The 18,734-nt window shown below is 37.2% G+C and overlaps 1 protein-coding gene across 8 annotated transcripts in view; it reads left to right on the top strand.

Moving 5' to 3' along the window:
• The window catches only part of JMJD1C (jumonji domain containing 1C), a 348,302-nt gene extending 330,695 nt beyond the window's left edge, over window positions 1-17,607 (top strand). For all 8 annotated transcript variants that reach the window (XM_063710062.1, XM_031015682.3, XM_055353125.2 and 5 more), the window contains 6 exons: window positions 366-496; window positions 1,537-1,659; window positions 7,004-7,143; window positions 8,378-8,554; window positions 16,280-16,411; window positions 16,708-17,607. In XM_063710062.1, coding sequence (XP_063566132.1) covers window positions 366-496; window positions 1,537-1,659; window positions 7,004-7,143; window positions 8,378-8,554; window positions 16,280-16,411; window positions 16,708-16,797 — 793 coding nt within the window. In that variant the 3' untranslated portion in view covers window positions 16,798-17,607. The remainder of the gene's footprint in view (window positions 1-365; window positions 497-1,536; window positions 1,660-7,003; window positions 7,144-8,377; window positions 8,555-16,279; window positions 16,412-16,707) is intronic.
• The last annotated feature ends 1,127 nt before the right edge of the window (window positions 17,608-18,734 follow it).

Here is an 18,734-nt window from a genome sequence, read left to right on the forward strand (position 1 = left end):
CAGTGGGAAAGTCTTTATGTTAGGACAGTGAAGGAAAGAATGTTCATGTTAATGAGACTGGGCACGGTGGCCTGTAATACCAGCACTTTGGGAGGCTGAGGTGGGCAACAAGAGTGAAACTTTGTCTCAAAAAAAGAGAACACAGGACCCTGTTTAGGACCTCCCTTCTATTGGAGCTTTTTAATGGTTTAATGGTTAGAGAAGCAGAATTGCTATTTTAGTCAGTATCACTTGAGTCAAGGAAAATTGTTACCTGTCTTATGGAAAGGTAGTCTGCTGTTTTGAACAACTTGAAAATTATATATGTGAAAATACTTAGCAATGCAAATCTTTATTTATAAGAAGGCAATGTTGTTTTTCTTCAGATACGAAGATCTTTTAAAAAGTCTGCCATTGCCAGAATATTGTAATCCAGAAGGAAAATTCAATTTGGCCTCTCATTTGCCAGGATTTTTTGTACGTCCTGATCTAGGACCCAGGTTGTGCAGTGCCTATGGTAGGTATATATTCACATTTCTCCCATGTAGGAATTATATTGGATTTTTTTAAATTTTTGCTCAGGCCGGGCATAGTGGCTCACGCCTGCAATCCCAGCACTCTTTGGGAGGCTAAGGCGGGTGAATCACGAGGTCAGGAGATTGAGACCATCCTGGTCAACATGGTAAAACCCTGTCTCTACTAAAAAATACAAAAATTAGCCAGGCGTGGTGGCGTGCGCCTATAGTCCCAGCTACTCACTCAGGAGGCTGAGGCAGGAGAATTGCTTGAACCCAGGAGGCGTGGAGGTTGCAGTGAGCTGAGATTGCACTACTGCACTCCAGCCTGGGCGACAGAGCAAGACTCTGTCTCAAAAAAAAAAAAAAAAAAATTTCTGTTCAAGGATGGGCGTGGTGGCCCATGCCTGTAATCCCAGCACTTTGGGAGGTCAAGGTGGGTGGGTGGATCATGAGGTTAAGAGATTGAGACCACCCTGGCTGACATGGTGAAACCCCATCTCTACTAAAAATAGAAAATTAGCTGGGTGTGGTGGTGTGTACCTGTAGTCCCAGCTACTCAGGAGGCTGAGGCAGGAGAATTGCTTGAACCCGGGAGGTGGAGGTTGCAGTGAGTCGAGATCATGCCACTGCACTCCAGCCTGGCAACAGAGCGAGACTCCTTCTCAAAAAAAGAATTACTGTTCCTACAAATTGTCTAATGATTTTTAGTTTCTACTAAATCTGTTCCTTTAATCCATCGAAACCCTTTTTTATATGAAGCAACATGTTAGGAATTAACAGCCAATATATAGTTAAGTACCTGCTTATTGATTTTTTATTAATTTGATTTTTAATCATAGTACATTTTATTATAGAAATGTAATTATTCAAATAATGGTATTTTATAGATTGTGGCTTTTGGAACAGATTTTTGTAATAAGGAAACTAAAACTCAAATTACAATTAAATTATGCAGATCAAGCTAATTTGGGGGAATATCTGATTATGCTGTTACATATATATAAATATTTTGTCAAGTAAAATTTTGTTTTATACACAGGTGTAGTCGCTGCTAAAGATCATGATATAGGAACAACAAATCTCCATATTGAAGTTTCTGATGTTGTAAATATTCTAGTTTATGTTGGCATAGCAAAAGGAAATGGCATTCTCTCAAAAGCAGGTAAACTTAAAAGAATAAGTAGTCTTTGAAATAAGAATTGAATAATCACATTCACTAGTATTGTCCAGAATATCAGCTTCTGAGTTAACAGCGAAGATTTCAAAAAGAATTGCAATGGATGTAGGGGCATTTTAGCCCTTATTACTTGAAGATTGAATAATTTTCCTAATTTTTTTTTTTATGTAAGTGAAATTTTAATTTTAAAAGTAAATATTTTAACTTCTTTTCTATCATTAAGTATTGTGTTGATGAAAATACACCATTAAGCGCACTTGTAAACATTTATTGAGGCCGGGCGCAGTGGCTCACACCTGTAATCTCAGTACTTTGGGAGGCCAAGGCAGGTGAATCACTGGAGGTCAGGAGTTCAAGACCAGCCTGACCAACATGCTGAAACCCCGTCTCTACTAAAAATACAAAATTAGCTGGGTGTGGTGGTGCATGCCTGTAATCTCAGCTGCTCGGGAGGCTGAGTCAGGAGAATCGCTTGAACCCAGGAGGCGGAGGTTGCGGTGAGCCGAGATAGTGCCATTGCACTCCAGCCTGGGCAACAAGAGCAAAACTCCATCTCAAAAAAAACCAAAAAATGAACAAACAAAAAAAATTTATTGAAGAATAGGAACTAATTCTTAGGGTTCTAAAGATGGTTAAAATATGGTTTGTGACTCAAACATTCTTTTTTCCCCTCCAGTAAAAAGAGGAAGAAGGGGGTCTTTTCTCTTTCTATCCAGTATATAGGTTTTCATTTCTGTGCCCTCAATTTCTTTCTGAAACCATGCTGTCAGTTATTCCCTTCTTTACAAAGACATAGATACAGTCATAGGCCTTCAACGTTTTCTTCTCCATTGGCTTTTTCTCTGTACAATAGAAGCAGAGTCTAAGATTATTTTTTCTTTCTCGAAAGAAAGCCTCCTTTAAACCTTTCCATCCTTATTGCTTCTACCCTCATAAGAAATATTTTACCATCTTTATCACTTTCCTTTTACATTTCAGCTCATTGCGTCTTATTCCTTACTGGTCTGAAATTACTATTACTACTGCTGTCACTCACACATATTTGGATAATTCAGTGTATCTTTCTGGTTCGTTTATTATTCACCCCTGTCTATAATGAATGGCACCGTTAATCACAACCTCTTTGAATATAGTTCTCTGCTTCTGTGATAGCACTTCTGATTCTGACACCTTATGGAGTTGGAGGCTTCTTCGGAGTTTCAGATGTTCTCTACCTTTTCTACTTCACATGCACTTTCTGTGAAATTCTGTGGATGACATCCAGCCATGAAATAGATCACCAGTTGTATATCTGGATCCCAGAATGGATCTATAGCTTAATGGCTAGGTGCTGGGGACATGGGATTCATTATAGTATTCACTCTACTTTTGTGTACATTTGACAATTTTATAATACACAACCTAAAATCCCTCAAAACTGTAGAAACTCATTTTTACATTATGCTACTCAGCTTTTTAACTGACACTATTGACTATAATAGGTAACCACCCCATCCCCCAGAGATTTGAGAGTCAGTGGGCGCACTTGAGTTAATAGTCTGAGCGCTGCCACAGAAATGTGACCTGTAGTTCAGATTATTTATCCTTTCTAATCCTGTGATGCCATGGAGTTACATCCTTTGTATCTCATTGTAGTTTGTTCAGATCTTTCCCTGTAGCACTTAGAAGTTAACCTGCTTTCCTCCATTACTATTCATTCATGTCCTTAAAAGCTAGAACTTTCTTCCTCATCTTTGTTTATGCATATCCCCCAGCTTCTGTTCCTAGCATATTTCTTTCGAGAAAATTTCAGGAGAATTTCAACATTTTAAATAATCCTTTTGCTCTCTTTCTTTATCTAAGAAGTTTTTGTCACTTTTTATAGGTGGTCACAAAGCAACATTTTAGGGTTATAATAATGTTTCAAACACATTGAAAAATACTTAAAAGAACATGATTTTTTTCTCCATCTGCCGTGTGTCTTTTAGCTCCATGTCTTCCTGGCAAACTTCTGTATTCATTCTTTCAATTGTAACTCAGATTATCATTCACCCTAGAAGTCTTCATTAAAGAAAGTAAACTTACTCTACTCTAGCTAGTCATTCTCTTTATTATGATGCCTCCCCCGCCTCATGTACTTGTTATTTTAATTTGCAGAGCAGTAAAATTTAAAGGAAAAATGTCAGAAAACCAATTTAAAGTTTCCAGCTTTTAATTTTGTTAAGAAAACAGATTTTAAAAACATCAACTGTCATTTTTTAAAGAGAACATTTTAAACTCTCTGTGAGAAAGATAAGCCAGGCACGGTGGCTCATGCCTGTAATCCCAACACTTTGGGAGGCCGAGGTGGGTGGATCACTTGAAGTCAGGAGTTTGAGACCAGCTAGCCAACATAGTGAAACCCAGTCTCTATTAAAAATACAAAAATTAGCTGGGCATGGTGGTGTATGCCTGTAATCCTAGCTACTTGGGAGGCTGAAGCAGGAGAATTGCTTGAACCTGGGAGGCAGAAGTTGCAGTAAGCCAAGATGGTGCCACTCTACTCCAGCCTGGGTGACACAGCAAAACTCCATCTCAAACAAACAAACAAACAAAAAGATATCAGAGTAAAGGATGATTTTTTTATGTTCAACTTTTTACATTGCCCTTAATTTTTTTGTTTTACCATGACTGGGAAAAAACTTTGTCACAGATAACATTGGAGGACTTAACCTGTCTCTGTACCCTTTGTGCTGATGTGATTGCACTTACCACAATGTGATGTTTATTTGTCTAGATTTATTAAGACCCTCTTTAACTCCATGAGCTCTTGAATGGATCTTTCTTAATTCTAATTCCCAACTTCCTAGGTGGGACAGTGCCTGGCACATAGTAAACACTTACCAAATGTTTCAATTAGCAGTAGCTCACGCCTGTAATGCCAGCACTTTGGGAGGCCAAGGTGGTGGATCACCTGATGTCAGGAGTTCGAGACCAGCCTGGCCAACATATAGTGAAACCCCATCTGTAGTTAAAAAATACAAAAATTAGCTGGGCATGGTGGCGGGTGCCTGTAGTCCCAGCTACTTGGGAAGCTGAGACAGGAGAATCGCTTGAACCTGGGAGGCAGAGGTTGCAGTGAGCCGAGATTGTGCCACTGTGCCCCAGCACTTCAGCCTGGGCGACAGAGTGAGACTGTGTCTCAAAAAAGAAAAAAAAAAAGAAAAAAATATGTTTGCAGCTAAGTTTGAATATAAAACAGACATTACTGTCATAAATTAGGAAACATCTGATATATACTTTGTAGCAGGTAACAGCTTTCTTTAAAAAGTTTATACAAGTGATAACGTATTTGACTTTCTGAGTTTTTTTGCTCAAGATAATGGCTTCTAGTTCCATCCATGTTGCTGCAAAAGACATGATTTTTTTTTTTTTCTTTCTTTTTTAAAGACAGGGTCTCCTTGCTCTGTTGCCCAGGCTGGAGTGCAGTGGCACAGTCTCAGCTCACTGCAGCTTCAACCTCCTGGACTTAAAAGATCCTCCCACCTCAGCCACCAGAGTAGCTGGGACTACAGACAGGCACCACCATGCCTGGCTAACTTTTTTATTTTTTTTGTAAAGACGGGTTTTACCATGTTACTCGGGCTGGTCTCAAACTCCTGGGCTCAAGTGATCCACTCACCTCAACCTCCCAAAGTGCTGGAGTTACAGATGTGAGCCACCTACCCAGCAGTGATTTCATTTTTATGGCTAAATAGTATTCCATTGTGTATGTATATCACATTTTCTTTTTTTCTTTTTTCTTTTTTTTTTTTTGAGATGGAGTTTTGCTCTTGTTGCCCAGGCTGGAGTGCAATGGCGTGATCTTGGCTCACCGTAACCTCCACCTCCTGGGTTCAAGCGATTCTCCTTCCTCAGCCTCCCTAGTAGCTGGGATTATAGGCATGTGCCACCACACCCGGCTAATTTTGTATTTTTAGTAGAGACGGGGTTTCTTCATGTTGGTCAGGCTAGTCTCGAACTCCTGACCTCAGGTGATCCGCCTGCCTCGGCCTCCCAAAGTGCTGGGATTACAGGTGTAATCCCACGCCCGGCCACACATTTTCTTTATCCAGTCATCTGTGGATGGACACTTAGGTTGATTCCTTATCCTGATAGACATTGGAGACTCAGAGGATGGTGGTTAACAGGGGTGGGTAATGAGAAATTATTTAATAGATACAGTGTACATTATTCAGGTGATGATAACTAAAAGCCAAGACATCACTGCTAGGCAATATATCCATGTAACAAAAATCGCAGTTGTACCCCTTAAATTTATACAAAATTTTAAAAAAGAATATTTATTTAAATGTTCACTGGTCCTTTTAAAAAAGGACCTTCCTGTGGTCCTACACTTAGAGACAACTAGTTACTATTTTTGTTTGTACACTTCTAAAGTTTTTTTCTGTACATACATACATGTGTAGGGATTTTAGTTTGTCAACATTTTAGAAGGATGGCTTGATTTTCCTCAAAACCACAACTTTGTTCGTGAAACATTTGCATTTGATTACAGATTAACCATTATCAAATATGAGAGCCCCTTGAAATTAATCAGAATACATTTTGCCCTGCCATTCATTAGTCATGGTAATGAGTAAAACCTTTCACCTCATGGAACCTTTTTACTCAGGTATAAAATAGAGGTTATCCCTTATTCTTAAGTAAGTATAGGGGCCAACTAATAAATAGTGACCATAAAAGACCTTTGTAAGTTAGGAAATGCTATGAGTACAAGTCATTGTTAGGACCACCCCCTTGGGACAGGGAAGGAAGGTGGTTAAATTTTACATAGTTGCTCTTAGGTTTTCTATCTCCTGCTTCTTGGTTTGCAGAAAACAAACTGGGAAAATCAGTATTGCTTTGTATCCACTTATCTATTCTTGTAGTCCTAAAAGTTATGAACATAAAACTGTGTTTGACTCTTTTTTAAGAGTACTGATCTGGCCAGGGACAGTGTCTCATGCCTGTAATCCTAGCACTTTGGGAGGCCCAAGCAGGTGGATTGCCTGAGCTCAGGAGTTCAAGACCAGCCTGGGCAACATGGTGAAACCCCACGGCTACTAAAATACAAACAATTAGTCGGGTGTGGCAGCTTGCACCTGTAGTCCCAGCTACTTGAGAGGCTGAGGCAAGAGAATTGCTTGAACCTGGGAGGCGGAAGCTGCAGTGAGCCAAGATCATGCCACTGCACTCCAGCCTGGGTGACCAAGAAAGAAAAAGTACTGATCCTAGTCAGGCACTCTGCTGCTCTGATAGATCAACTTTAGGAGACTTGGCTTTCTGGTATTCTTTGCCGACAGTTTGAAATTATGTTCCTTTGTTTCAGGAATTCTCAAGAAATTTGAGGAAGAAGATTTGGATGACATTTTAAGGAAAAGATTGAAGGACTCAAGTGAAATACCTGGTGCTCTGTGGCATATTTATGCTGGGAAAGATGTTGACAAGATAAGGGAATTTCTTCAAAAGGTATAAGTTAGTTTGCAAATAATATCTCTTCCCCTCAAGCAAGGACTTATTCATTGTTGCCGTACCTTCACTTGGCATTCAGCAATATAAGATCATTACATAATTTTTACTTCAAAGTAGATGGGAGTTTTTGTTGAAAGTCAAAACCCTCTTTCTCTTGCTCCTCTTTGAAAGTCTGTTAACATTTTGAGGGTTTTGAATGGTGATTTGTTCCCAGTTGGTAGTGTTCCTCCATTCCCTGTTAATAAAAGACTGATCTGTTCTTGAGCCAGATATTAGTTGGGTGGCGAAAAGTAGCTATCTGGAGTCGCGGGATGTAAAAACAAATATTTCATGGAAACGTCTAAAGAAGGTAGTATCTTTATTTTCTTTGAATCAGATAGATATTTTTGGCTGCTGACCTAGGGAATGATTCTACTCTATCACATCTGATACTATGATACTTACTGAGTAGACTCAGATTTTGAGTAATCATACCTTGACTATAGTTGTCATATACTCTGAAAGAAATTTATATATCAACCTGAAATAATTGGTTGAAACCCTTTGCTCAGGTACTTTTTAAACTTCGTAATTATGGAAATTTGTTTTAAGAAATGTTCAGTGCTGATACATCATCTTTCTGAAAGGATGTAAGTTCTGTCTGTGATCAATGTGAAGTAAAAGAGTTACAGCCTTTTTTGTACCATTTTATCCCTGAATACTTACCTGTATTTTAATCTGAAGTATGATCATTTGTGCCTTCTAAAGCAGATTATTTAACTGATTAAAGAGTCCCTTGAAATTGATTTTTCAAGCGTTAGGTTAGCCATGTAAAGGTATTTATACTTACCTCAAAAAAGGATCAATAAATGTTTATGAAATCCATACATATGAATGGTTTGGCTTTTGGTTAAAAAAAAAAAAATACCCTGTTCCTCATCCATGTGCTATACTTTTGAAACAGTTATAAGGAAGGAAACCAGATAGATGGAAACTTCATAGTGGAAGGAGGTGGTGCGAAGGAAGTAGTAAACTGTTAAGAGCATTTCAGCATTGCTGTATTGTTTTAATATTCTTTGGCTTTCCAAATTATTGCAGAATGTTATTTTTTAACTGAAGAAGCTCATTCAGTTGTTCCATTGATTCTGAGAAGAAAAGATTTGTTATTACAAATAAAATTAAAATTTAACTGAACAGGATTTATACCATTTCCTTACTTAAATTGGAGTGTCTACTTTAATTCATATTTCAGATTTCAAAAGAACAAGGCCTTGAAGTTCTACCAGAACATGATCCAATACGTGACCAAAGTTGGTATGTGAACAAAAAGCTCCGTCAAAGGCTGCTTGAAGAATATGGAGTCAGAACCTGTACTCTTATTCAGTTCCTTGGTGATGCTATTGTTTTGCCAGCGGGAGCACTTCATCAGGTATATACAAACTTATTTCTAACATATCTTTTACTGACTGAAAGAACTAGTTTTGAAAAAAAAATTGCTCTTAGTATAGATATAAATGGAAGAAGACGCAAATAAGAGAATTACCTGCACCAGTCTGCCTTTATTAATTAGAATGACATCTCAGTGCTTGCAGAAATCTGACATAATTTCCTTAAGATTTTAAATTGTTTTAACATGAGCCAGATTTCTATTTGTATACTGTCTCCGATTTAATAGATTGAAATCTGATTTTTAAGCCCTCCTGGTGACATGTATACCTCTGAATAGTGAGGCTTAAAAGCATGGGGGGACACAGTATACAGACTTTTTATCAGGCTTTAAGCATACCTCCTACCTTTCTTCATCCTGCTAGCATAGCAGGGGCCTGTCTAAAGAAAGATGGTATGTAATTTATATAACTGTTGATCCACAAAACATAAAAACTAAAATAAATACCTAGTTTAAAATACCTAATTTTTCCAGCACCGGGAAAAATGGCATAGAATAGATGCAGTGGTTATGGAGGGTGGGATTAAAAGTACACAGTGGATTCCTATAGGTGGAATGGGGCTACTACAGCCCAGGTTAGCCCTTAAAATTAACAAGGTGTACCAGGGAAACCAGAAAAAACTCAAAAGCTGCTTTGCCTCAACAGTTGGTTCTCCACCTTTTCCACTGCTAAGTAATTGAGATGTAGCTGATGTATATTAGTTTACCAAGGAAACTTTCTCACATTTTATATAAGTATAGTCATTGACTGTTTTAGCATTTATGGCACTCTTCCATACAAATACTACTTAGGTGATAATAATTGCTTAGCTTTTAGGATGTGTCAGATTCAGGGTCAGATTTATCATTATTAGATCTCAAATGGCATTTATGATACAGTAGTAAAATACAAATGTCATAATAATAAATACCTTTTTCTCTATGATAATTTCCTGGAAAAAATGTATTTACATTAAGTGGTTATATTTTCCCACGGACTTATGATTATTTCAGAGATGTCATATTATTTATGATTCATGTTTAATCTGGGATTCACCCTATACACCATTTCTTTGACTTCTAGACTCTTAGCAGAAAATAGCTAATCTGTATTCAAATGTAAATGCCCTCAAAAGAAGAGCCTATTTAAGAGACTAGTATTATAAATCTTTTTGTACATACGAATAATCCTTTGATAATACAAAGTAGCTTCCCTTGAAGATCTTTATTCACATATTGAATTTATCCAATGTCAGTTTTTATAAAGTTAACCTAGGTAGTGTAGTCATTTTTGTAAATTGAGATATAATTTGCATATAGTGAAATTTACCTTATTTAATGTGTAATTCTGTGAGTTTCAACAAATACATAGTTAGGTAACAACATAATCAAAATGTAGAACAATTCCATCACTCCGAAAAAATTCCCTCTTGCAGTTTTTTTTGTTTGTTTGTTTTTTGTTTTTTGTTTTTTTGAGACAGAGTCTTGCTCTTGTTGCCCAGGCTAGAGCGCAGTGGCGCAATCTTGGCTCACTGCAACCTCTGCCTTCCGGGTTCAAGTGATTCTCCTGCCTCAGCCTCCTGAGTAGCTGCGGATTACAGGCACGCACTACCACGCCTGGCTAATTTTGTATTTTTAGTAGAGGTGGTTTTTCCACGTTGGTCAGGCTGGTCTCGAACTCCTGACTTCAGGTGATCTGTCTGCCTTGGCCTCCCAAAGTGCTGGGATTACAGGCGTGAGCCACCATGCTCGGCATCCTCTTGCACTTTTATAGTCAGCGTCTTCCCACCCAAAGTTCCTGCAACTAATCTGCTTTTTTGTCCCTATAGTTCCTCTTTTATGAGTATGCTGTAAATTTGGACTCACACAGTATGTACCCTTTAAGTCTGGCTTTTCTTAATGTATTTGAGATTCATTCCTATTGTTGTATTTATCAGTTGATTCTTTTTTTATTGCTGGGTAGTTGTATGAATATTTTTTTCATTTTTTAAATCCATACATTCACCAGCTGAAGTACATTTTGGTTTTTTCCACTTTGGGGCAATAATAGATAAAGCTATCATTAACATTCATATACATGGTTTTATGTGAACAAAGATTTTTATTTCTGTTAAGTAAATACTGAATGGTGGGATTCCCTGGTGATATTATAATGTATGATTAAATTTAAGAAACTGCCAGACTGTTCTCTAAATTGGTTGTTCCATTTTCATTTCCCAGTGCAGGGTTATGTGAGTTTCATTTCCTCTGCTTCCTCACTAGTGCTTGTTACTGTCAGTTTTGTTTTTAGACCATTCTAATAAGTGTACAGTGGTGTCTCATGGTGGTTTTACTTTGTACTTTCTTAATGACTAAACATTGGGCATCTTTTTATATCTTCATTTGCCATCTGTATATCTACTTTGGTTAAATATGTGTTCAAATAGTCTGTCTATTTAGCTGCTTTTTTTCTTACTGTGTTTTGAGTGTTTCTTGCCAATTTCTGATAACAAGTCTTTTATCTGATAATGTGTTTTACAAATACATTTTCCTTTCCTGTAGCTTCTCTTTTCAAAGAGCATTTTTTTTTCATTTTTGCATTTTTTAAAAGACAGTATCTTGCTCTGTCGCCCAGGTTAGAGTGCAGTGGCACAGTCATAGCTCACTGTAATCTCAAACTCCTGGGTTCAAGTGATCCCCCCACCACACCCTCCTGAGTAGCTAGTACCGTAGATGGACACCACCATGCCCAGCTGATTTTTTAACTTTTTGTGGAGATGGGGTCTTGCTGTGTTGCTCAGGCTGGTCTCGAACTCCTAAGCTCAGGCAATCTTCCTGCCTTGGCCTCCCAAAGTGTTGGGATTGTAGGCATGAGCTAACCCACCTGGCTGGTTTTTTCCATTTTGATGAGGTCCAGTTGATCAGTTTCTCTTTTATGGATGGTATTTTCATAGTATCTACAAAATTGTTGCCTAGCCCAAGATCACTAAGATTTTCTCCTCATTTTCTTCTAGAACCATTATAGTTTGAGGTCCTACATTTGGGTATGCAATTTAGTTCATCTTTGTATGTAGTGCATAGTATGGATCGAGGTTCAATTTTTTGCATATGGGCATTTGGCTGTTCCAGTACTATTTGTCGAAAATACTGCTTTTTAATGTTTTTCTTTTGAAAATATAATACATAAACAGAAAAATTCAAAAATATAAAAAGTTCACAGTGAAAATTCAGTATCTCACATTTTTTCCCCAGTTCCGTTTTTCCAGATGCAATCATTGTTACCCCAAAGAGATTCCATGCTTACACTTGTCTCCCTGCTGCTACTTTTTTGGGAAGAGTGGTCTTTTAGTAGGCTCAAAGTGACCTTGTTAAAAAGTTAGGTTAGTTTATATATCCACACTTCCCCCTCTGTCTCACTGCCTTCATCTCGTATGGCTCTCCTGGTTCCTCTCTAGCCATCCTGCCCTCTTTGCTTCTTTCACACACACCAAGTATGTTTCCCCCCTCCCCCAGGATTTTTGTGCTTGTTAATCTTTTTTGCTTGGAATCGTTTTTCTGTCAGGTATCTGTAAGACTTGCTTCTTTACACTTTTTTAGGCTTCATTCAAATTTCACCTTCTTGGTGAGGTCTAGTTTAAAGCTGTAAATTGTGTCCCCCAACTTTCTGTCGTCTTTCCTGCTTTATTTTCCCCCATTTCAGTTGTCACCTTAAAATATGCTTTATAATTTACTCACTTTGCTTGTCTTTTAACCCCCACTGGAATGTAAGCATGATGAAGTAAGAGATTTATCTTTTCCATTGCTCTCTTCCCATGCCTAGAATAATGCACTTAATGTTTGTATTATTAATAAGTCTCTATTCTGAAGGCCAGAAAATACGTTCTCAGTAACAACATGTTTTTGCACAATGGTAGAGGAAAACAAATTTATGGCTTTCTATAATTTATATGTATTGGGCTTTTTGTAAAACATGTAAATGTTTACTTCTTCCTATATGTGCTTTCTCTGGCTACTTCCAAAAGTTTACTTAGGTTGGAACCCACTTTATGTCTATACACATTTTCTTTGAGATAGTTAGAAAATTCACATAGATTATAGAAACAAGATTACATCTATAAAAAATGTTATATCTAAATACACCAAGGCAGCATATATGACCTAGACTGACAAATTATATTCTGAGCTCTGCCACTAAATTGCTGAGTGATCCAAAACAAGATCTAACTTCTTTGCTACATATTTTGGCACAGAAATTGCCAGCTATACAAAAGGGAATTGCTACCTTTCCTCTCCTATGTGGTGTAATGACAACAACACAGCTCTTTATACTCTGTTGAAAGGATGTTGTCCGTAATTCACAATTGGTGGCAATGCAGTTTTAAGAGAAAATTCAAGAGAAGTAATAAGTGTTTACAATATTAACCTGGATTTGAGATGCATTATTACTTACAACCTGTTTAGGTCTTAGAATTCTGAAAACTGTTAATGACTTCAACACTTCCAGTAGGCTATAGGTGGCCCTCAGAATAATCAGACTCTAAATCAGTATTCTGACACTTTAGCATATGTTAGAATTTCATGGAGGGCTTGATAAAGCAGATTGCTGTACCCCACCACCAGAGTTTCTGATTTCAATGGGTCTGGGGAGGGACCTGAAACTATAGATTTCTGACAAGTTTCCAGGAAATGCTGATTTTACTGTTCAGGGACCACACTTTGGAAACCACACAAATAGGAATCTCATGCAAACCCAAGGCACCTATCAAAAAATTTTCAACCAAGTGATTCTGCATGACAAGGGCCAGCAGTGCTAGGGAAGAAACAACATTCTGGCCCGTCAACAATGACCATTGCCAGAGCCAAACTGAGAAGAGTGGGCTGTCTGTTCAAGGAAGCTGAGATATATAATCTTAGCAAGCTGAGGGAAAGCAGCATAGCCACAGCCCTCTTTATATGCTAAGAACTATTCTAGAATTGGAGACTTACAAATCTTACCTTGGTAACTGGGACTCAGTCTGTGAAACTCCTGTACATCCCTCCACAGAGCAATGACCCTGACCTCCAGGATTTTTGTCTCAGCTGTAGTATTCTGAGGTTTAGAGTAGCCTTTACTTAAAAACAGCAACAGTTGTTTTTTTTTTTTAAGTTAACACATAATCTTTAGTAAAATTTGTCGAAAAATACTAAGTTTAATTGATTGTGTTTGGTCATTTATCATGAGTTTAGAAAATTGTAAAGTTGTAATTCTCTGTATTCATATGACCAAAAGGACTTCTTGGCAAAATCTTTCCACACTGAGTTCTCACAAATAACTGAGTAAATAGCAATCACAGTGTCAATATAATAACCTTCCTACTATGAATACAAATTATATTTTCTTAACATTACCTATTTATAATTATAACTGATGCTTTTAGGCAAGTATGAATAAGACAATGTCAAGGAAGTGAAATATAAATGAGTCAAATGTGGCAAAGAAAAGGGATAATCAGAATGAGAAGTTGAGTTGTGTTCTGCTTTAAAACTGAACCTTGGCTCTTCTAAGTAACCCTCAAGCCTTTATCCAAAATATATCAGGTAGGGGTCATTAGGAAACCTAATAGTATCTTGTAAGCACTAATAAAGGTTACTGTTCTAAAAGTCATTTTAAAACAACCATAAGCTGGCAAAGACTGACAGAATGAACTTTTTCAGAACTCTGGAATCTAATTGAAAACTTACAACAGCAACCAAGAGACTGCTTAATGAAGAAAAGGGCAGCTGATTTTTGGCATTTAAGGAAATCTCTGTTAGGTAACTGGCTGACCAGTGAGATAGTGGAACAGAGACTTCAGTGACCACACCCAACAAGGAATACTGCCTTTGCAAAAACAGTTTGGAAAAGTCACTAAACAAATGGATGACTGGAGCCCTCAGGAATCAACAACAGGAAACCCTGAGGCAGGGAGAGAATATGATTACCCATTGTAATGTTCAGATGCCCAGTTTTCAACAGAAAGGTATAAGGCATACACAGAAAGAGGAAAGTATGGCCCATTCAAAGGGAGAAAATAAATTGGCAAAAACCTTCCCTGGGAAGCCCAGACGTTGGACTTACTACTAGACAACTGTCTTAAATATGCTCAAAGAGCCAGCAGAAATCAGGAAAATGATGGATGAACAAAGTGAGAATATCAATAAATTATATAAAAAAAGAACCAAGTATACATTTTGGAGCTACAAATGATTTTAGGACATGCTAGAGCTAGATATACCAAAAGTTCTTTCATGCTAAAACTTTGGAAAGACTTACTCTCCTTAAGTTCAGATAAATGAAAGACATAAGGAGAGAGGGCATTTGGAGACTGTGTATGCTGGTATGAGAGTTAATAAGCAGGAGTGTTAGACAAGACACCGCAGGAGTTGGGCTCCTGTTGACTTGCCATTTATTGGCTGATTTGTCTTGGGACAGGCGCTGAACATCTCATCCATAGTTTCCTGCTCTGTGAAATAGAGCATCTGTTCTACAGACACATTATGAAGAGCCAGTGAGACTGTACAGAAATGCTGAAAATGTGAGGCATCCACTATGTTCATCCTCCAGAGGAACCAACAGCCTAATGATTAAAGAAAGAGAATGTTTACTTTACTATGCTACCAAGTTATCAATAGAGGCACAGTGCTTGAGTTAAGGAACTCTGCAGACTTCAGCAGCTGTTCAGGTGGTCATTATGCCCAGAGGAGGAATTCTAGCCCCTCTGGAATTCCATCACCCTATCATCAATTAGATTTTTTTTCCCACAGTCTCCATTTCCCACTTACTATCTCCTTCATCTCACTCCTCCCAATTAAATTTATTTTGCATACTTAGAGTAACTTTAAATGCTTAGTTTTTCAGTTATTTCTCCTTTCCCAGGAATTTTTATGATATTTTTTAATATCACTAGAAGACAATCTAGAAACACCACAAATCCCAGATTGGATCAGCTTGGGCCTTCCTCTGTTGTTTTACTGGCATTAATAGAAAGCAGCTCTAATAGTCAAGTGCAAAGTCAGTTTGTAAATGCTGAACAAGTAACAGATAAGACTATTGACTGGCTTCTTGGGAAAACTGTTTGGTCAGGAGAGAGAAAACTGTTGAAAAACTGTTGTACTGATGTCACTGGTGATTGAAAGGGTATCTTTAATTGGCTAATTTGAAAGAAAGTCACAAAAGAAAGGCATGAATAACCAAAATCCTGGGATATTTCTGAAACTCAGTTGAGGTCAGTAGATCTGTCTGGGACTACATTTTCCATCCCAGTTCCTAACAAAGTTTCATTTTCTTTTCTTTATTCTCTGATGTAAGAGTTAACAGTGAAATGACCAAAATCCTGAAAGCCAATGGAGCAACAATAAACATACTCAAATAGATTGCCTCATAAATTCTTTCAAGTTAGTTTTTAAAAGTAACACATTTTTTAAAAGTCCACTTTGGCAAAATTGATAATTTAATATCTGGTTATCAGCCTCTCCAAAGGATTCCTGGAAAAGTTATTTTCTTTTTATCATTTAAAAATATTCCATTTACAAAGTCACTTTACATGAAGCTTTTCAGTGACATAACTTTCTCATAAAATGTGGTCTTCTGCTTTAAAATCCATTTGATGTTTTGGAGAAAGTAAATTCTCCAGCAGAATTGTCTCTTGTGTTTATTGGTTTTAAATAACTTGGCTTTTCTTTGCTCCACCTCCTAAAACTTGTATTTCACGGTTTTTCTTTTGGGGATAGGTTCAGAATTTTCACAGCTGTATTCAGGTAACTGAAGATTTTGTGTCTCCAGAACATCTTGTAGACTCATTTCATTTAACACAGGAACTGAGACTTTTGAAGGAAGAAATCAACTATGATGATAAACTACAGGTAAGAGTTGGGTGTTCTAGGTCCTGTTCTGCAGGCTTTTTATATTCAGAAATATGATACATGTATAACAGCTTAGGCAGTCATTGCCTAGTTGGTCACATTAGGGTGACAACCAAAGATTAACACCAACATGTATTTAATTGTATGATTTATAGTGTCCCTTTTGGCTTAACACTTTCAAACATTTTTCTTATATTTGGCTTTCCTAGTTCCCTATTATTTTTTTAAATCTGGAAGTTGTCATTTTTTAATTTCTGTCGAACTGAAGTGATTAGAAATATCAACATCTCTTTCAGGTTAAAAATATTTTGTATCATGCAGTCAAAGAAATGGTGAGAGCCTTGAAGATACATGAGGATGAAGTAGAGGATATGGAAGAAAATTAAGTGTGATCCAGTTTGATATTTTTAGGTTGTTGAACTGGGATTACTTAACCTTGAATGATATGTATGCACACTGACTTTAAGCTTCATAAAACCATCAGTGCCAAGAAATTCTCTTTGTAGTAATTACTTGTTACTGACACCACAGCAGTATAGCATATGTCACAGCTCCTGTGATTCAATGTTATAAAACAAGCAGAATTTTAAAAGCAGCACTATATAGCTGTTTTGTATTATAGTGTATATGATGTTTGTGAAAATGCCAGATTTAAAATGATGTATTTATTTTTGGTAAAAAATAAAAAATTCTATGCTATATTGTTGATCAAGTGTAAATGTGACCTTGTACAGTTTACTAAAATTACTGATATTTTTCACTACATTGAGACAGTTACTGTGAGAATAGGACACAAACACCAGCTATTGCCTGCATCTGGGAAATTGCTGAATCGCACAGCAGTCATGTCATAATCAGAAAATTACTGCCAAATAATTGTAAAATTTGTAAAGTATATAAAGTAGATACTAAATACAGACACTTCAATATTTTGTTGAAGCTATTGACTGTACAATTAAACATTTTCAAAAGGTGTAATTTATTTAAAATTGTCTCATTTTGGTAAAATTTATGTGAACTTTTAAAGCTAAATATTAAACTTAATATGCTATGTAAATATATACATATATACATTTAATGATGTATTTTTTTAAAACATTGGCTTGCTTTTGTTAAAGTGCAAGTGTTACATATGGCTTTGTACATTAAAGTTGAAAGGGGTTTTACATTTTCCATTAAAAGGACTTTATCAAAAATTGACTTTTTCCAGAGTTCTCCCTCTGTTGACAAGCATGACACTGGGGGCAGAGAAGAGCCCGAAGTCAGTCATCCTGGGTATAAATATGAGTTCTGCCACTTACTGTATGACCTTAGAAAGTTATTTTAATTAATTTGAAGTCTTGGTTTTAATAGCTGGCTGCTACTGTCGGTTGGTTAAGGCTTACATATTCCCAACCCTTTAAGTTACTGGAAAGATGCAGCTCTCCACTGACACCTGCAGGATATTGTGAGGATAGCCTTTCTTCTCAACTGAAAGCATTCAGCTTAAAAGAAAAAAGTGGGAGTCCAAGTTGTGACACCTTGCAAGTTGCTTAGTTTATACTGTTTTTCCTTATGTCACCATCGTTTAACTCCATGTAATCTTGTTACAACACCCTCCACTTCAGGCAAGGTTCAGCCAGGAATGTGAGCAATTACATTTCATGTGAATTACCTACATGTGGCATTTCACATTAATTACCTATACTTATCATGGGATGGATAATGACTACTTGGCTAGAAAGAAAAATTGGTCTGAGGAATATTTTAGATGATTTTGTGAACCTTCTTTGGTGAGCTTTTGACTTTTTTAAATACCATTTTTCCAAATGTGCCTCAGCTGATAAAGTGGCTGCTTTTGTCTAATGCTTTCATATGTTCCATCTGATTTAATTTTGATGTAAAATTAAGTGAAAGCCAAGGTGTTAATTCTGGAGTAGAGTACCACCTGCTGGTCCCCTAAAGCCTGCCAGGATCCCAAAGTCTGTGGTGATTGTTTTTCCTCAAAACCTTTTGCTTCTCTTGCTCTTGCATGAGCCACCTTTTAACCATATTTACAACTTATTCTGAATAGCTGAAGCTAACGAAGATAAAGCCAGGTAATGTGGCTTGTTTCAGTGCAAACCCACCTTAATGACAGTATTCTATCCGTAGTCTGAAGAATATTGTATCCATAGTCTGAATTCCATGCTGCTGACCTAATTAATTCCTTGTAAATCTGGGGTGAAGAGAGAGGACCATAATGCTTACATCCTTAATGACATTTGTAAGCTTTTTGGAAGGCTGGGGAGTTGATTGCTGATTACTCCCTAATCACTGGAGCAATTCCTCTGGCCTTTTTCTC

Source organism: Gorilla gorilla, chromosome 8 (genome assembly GCF_029281585.2).
Source record: "Gorilla gorilla gorilla isolate KB3781 chromosome 8, NHGRI_mGorGor1-v2.1_pri, whole genome shotgun sequence".
Classification (NCBI taxonomy): domain Eukaryota; kingdom Metazoa; phylum Chordata; class Mammalia; order Primates; family Hominidae; genus Gorilla; species Gorilla gorilla.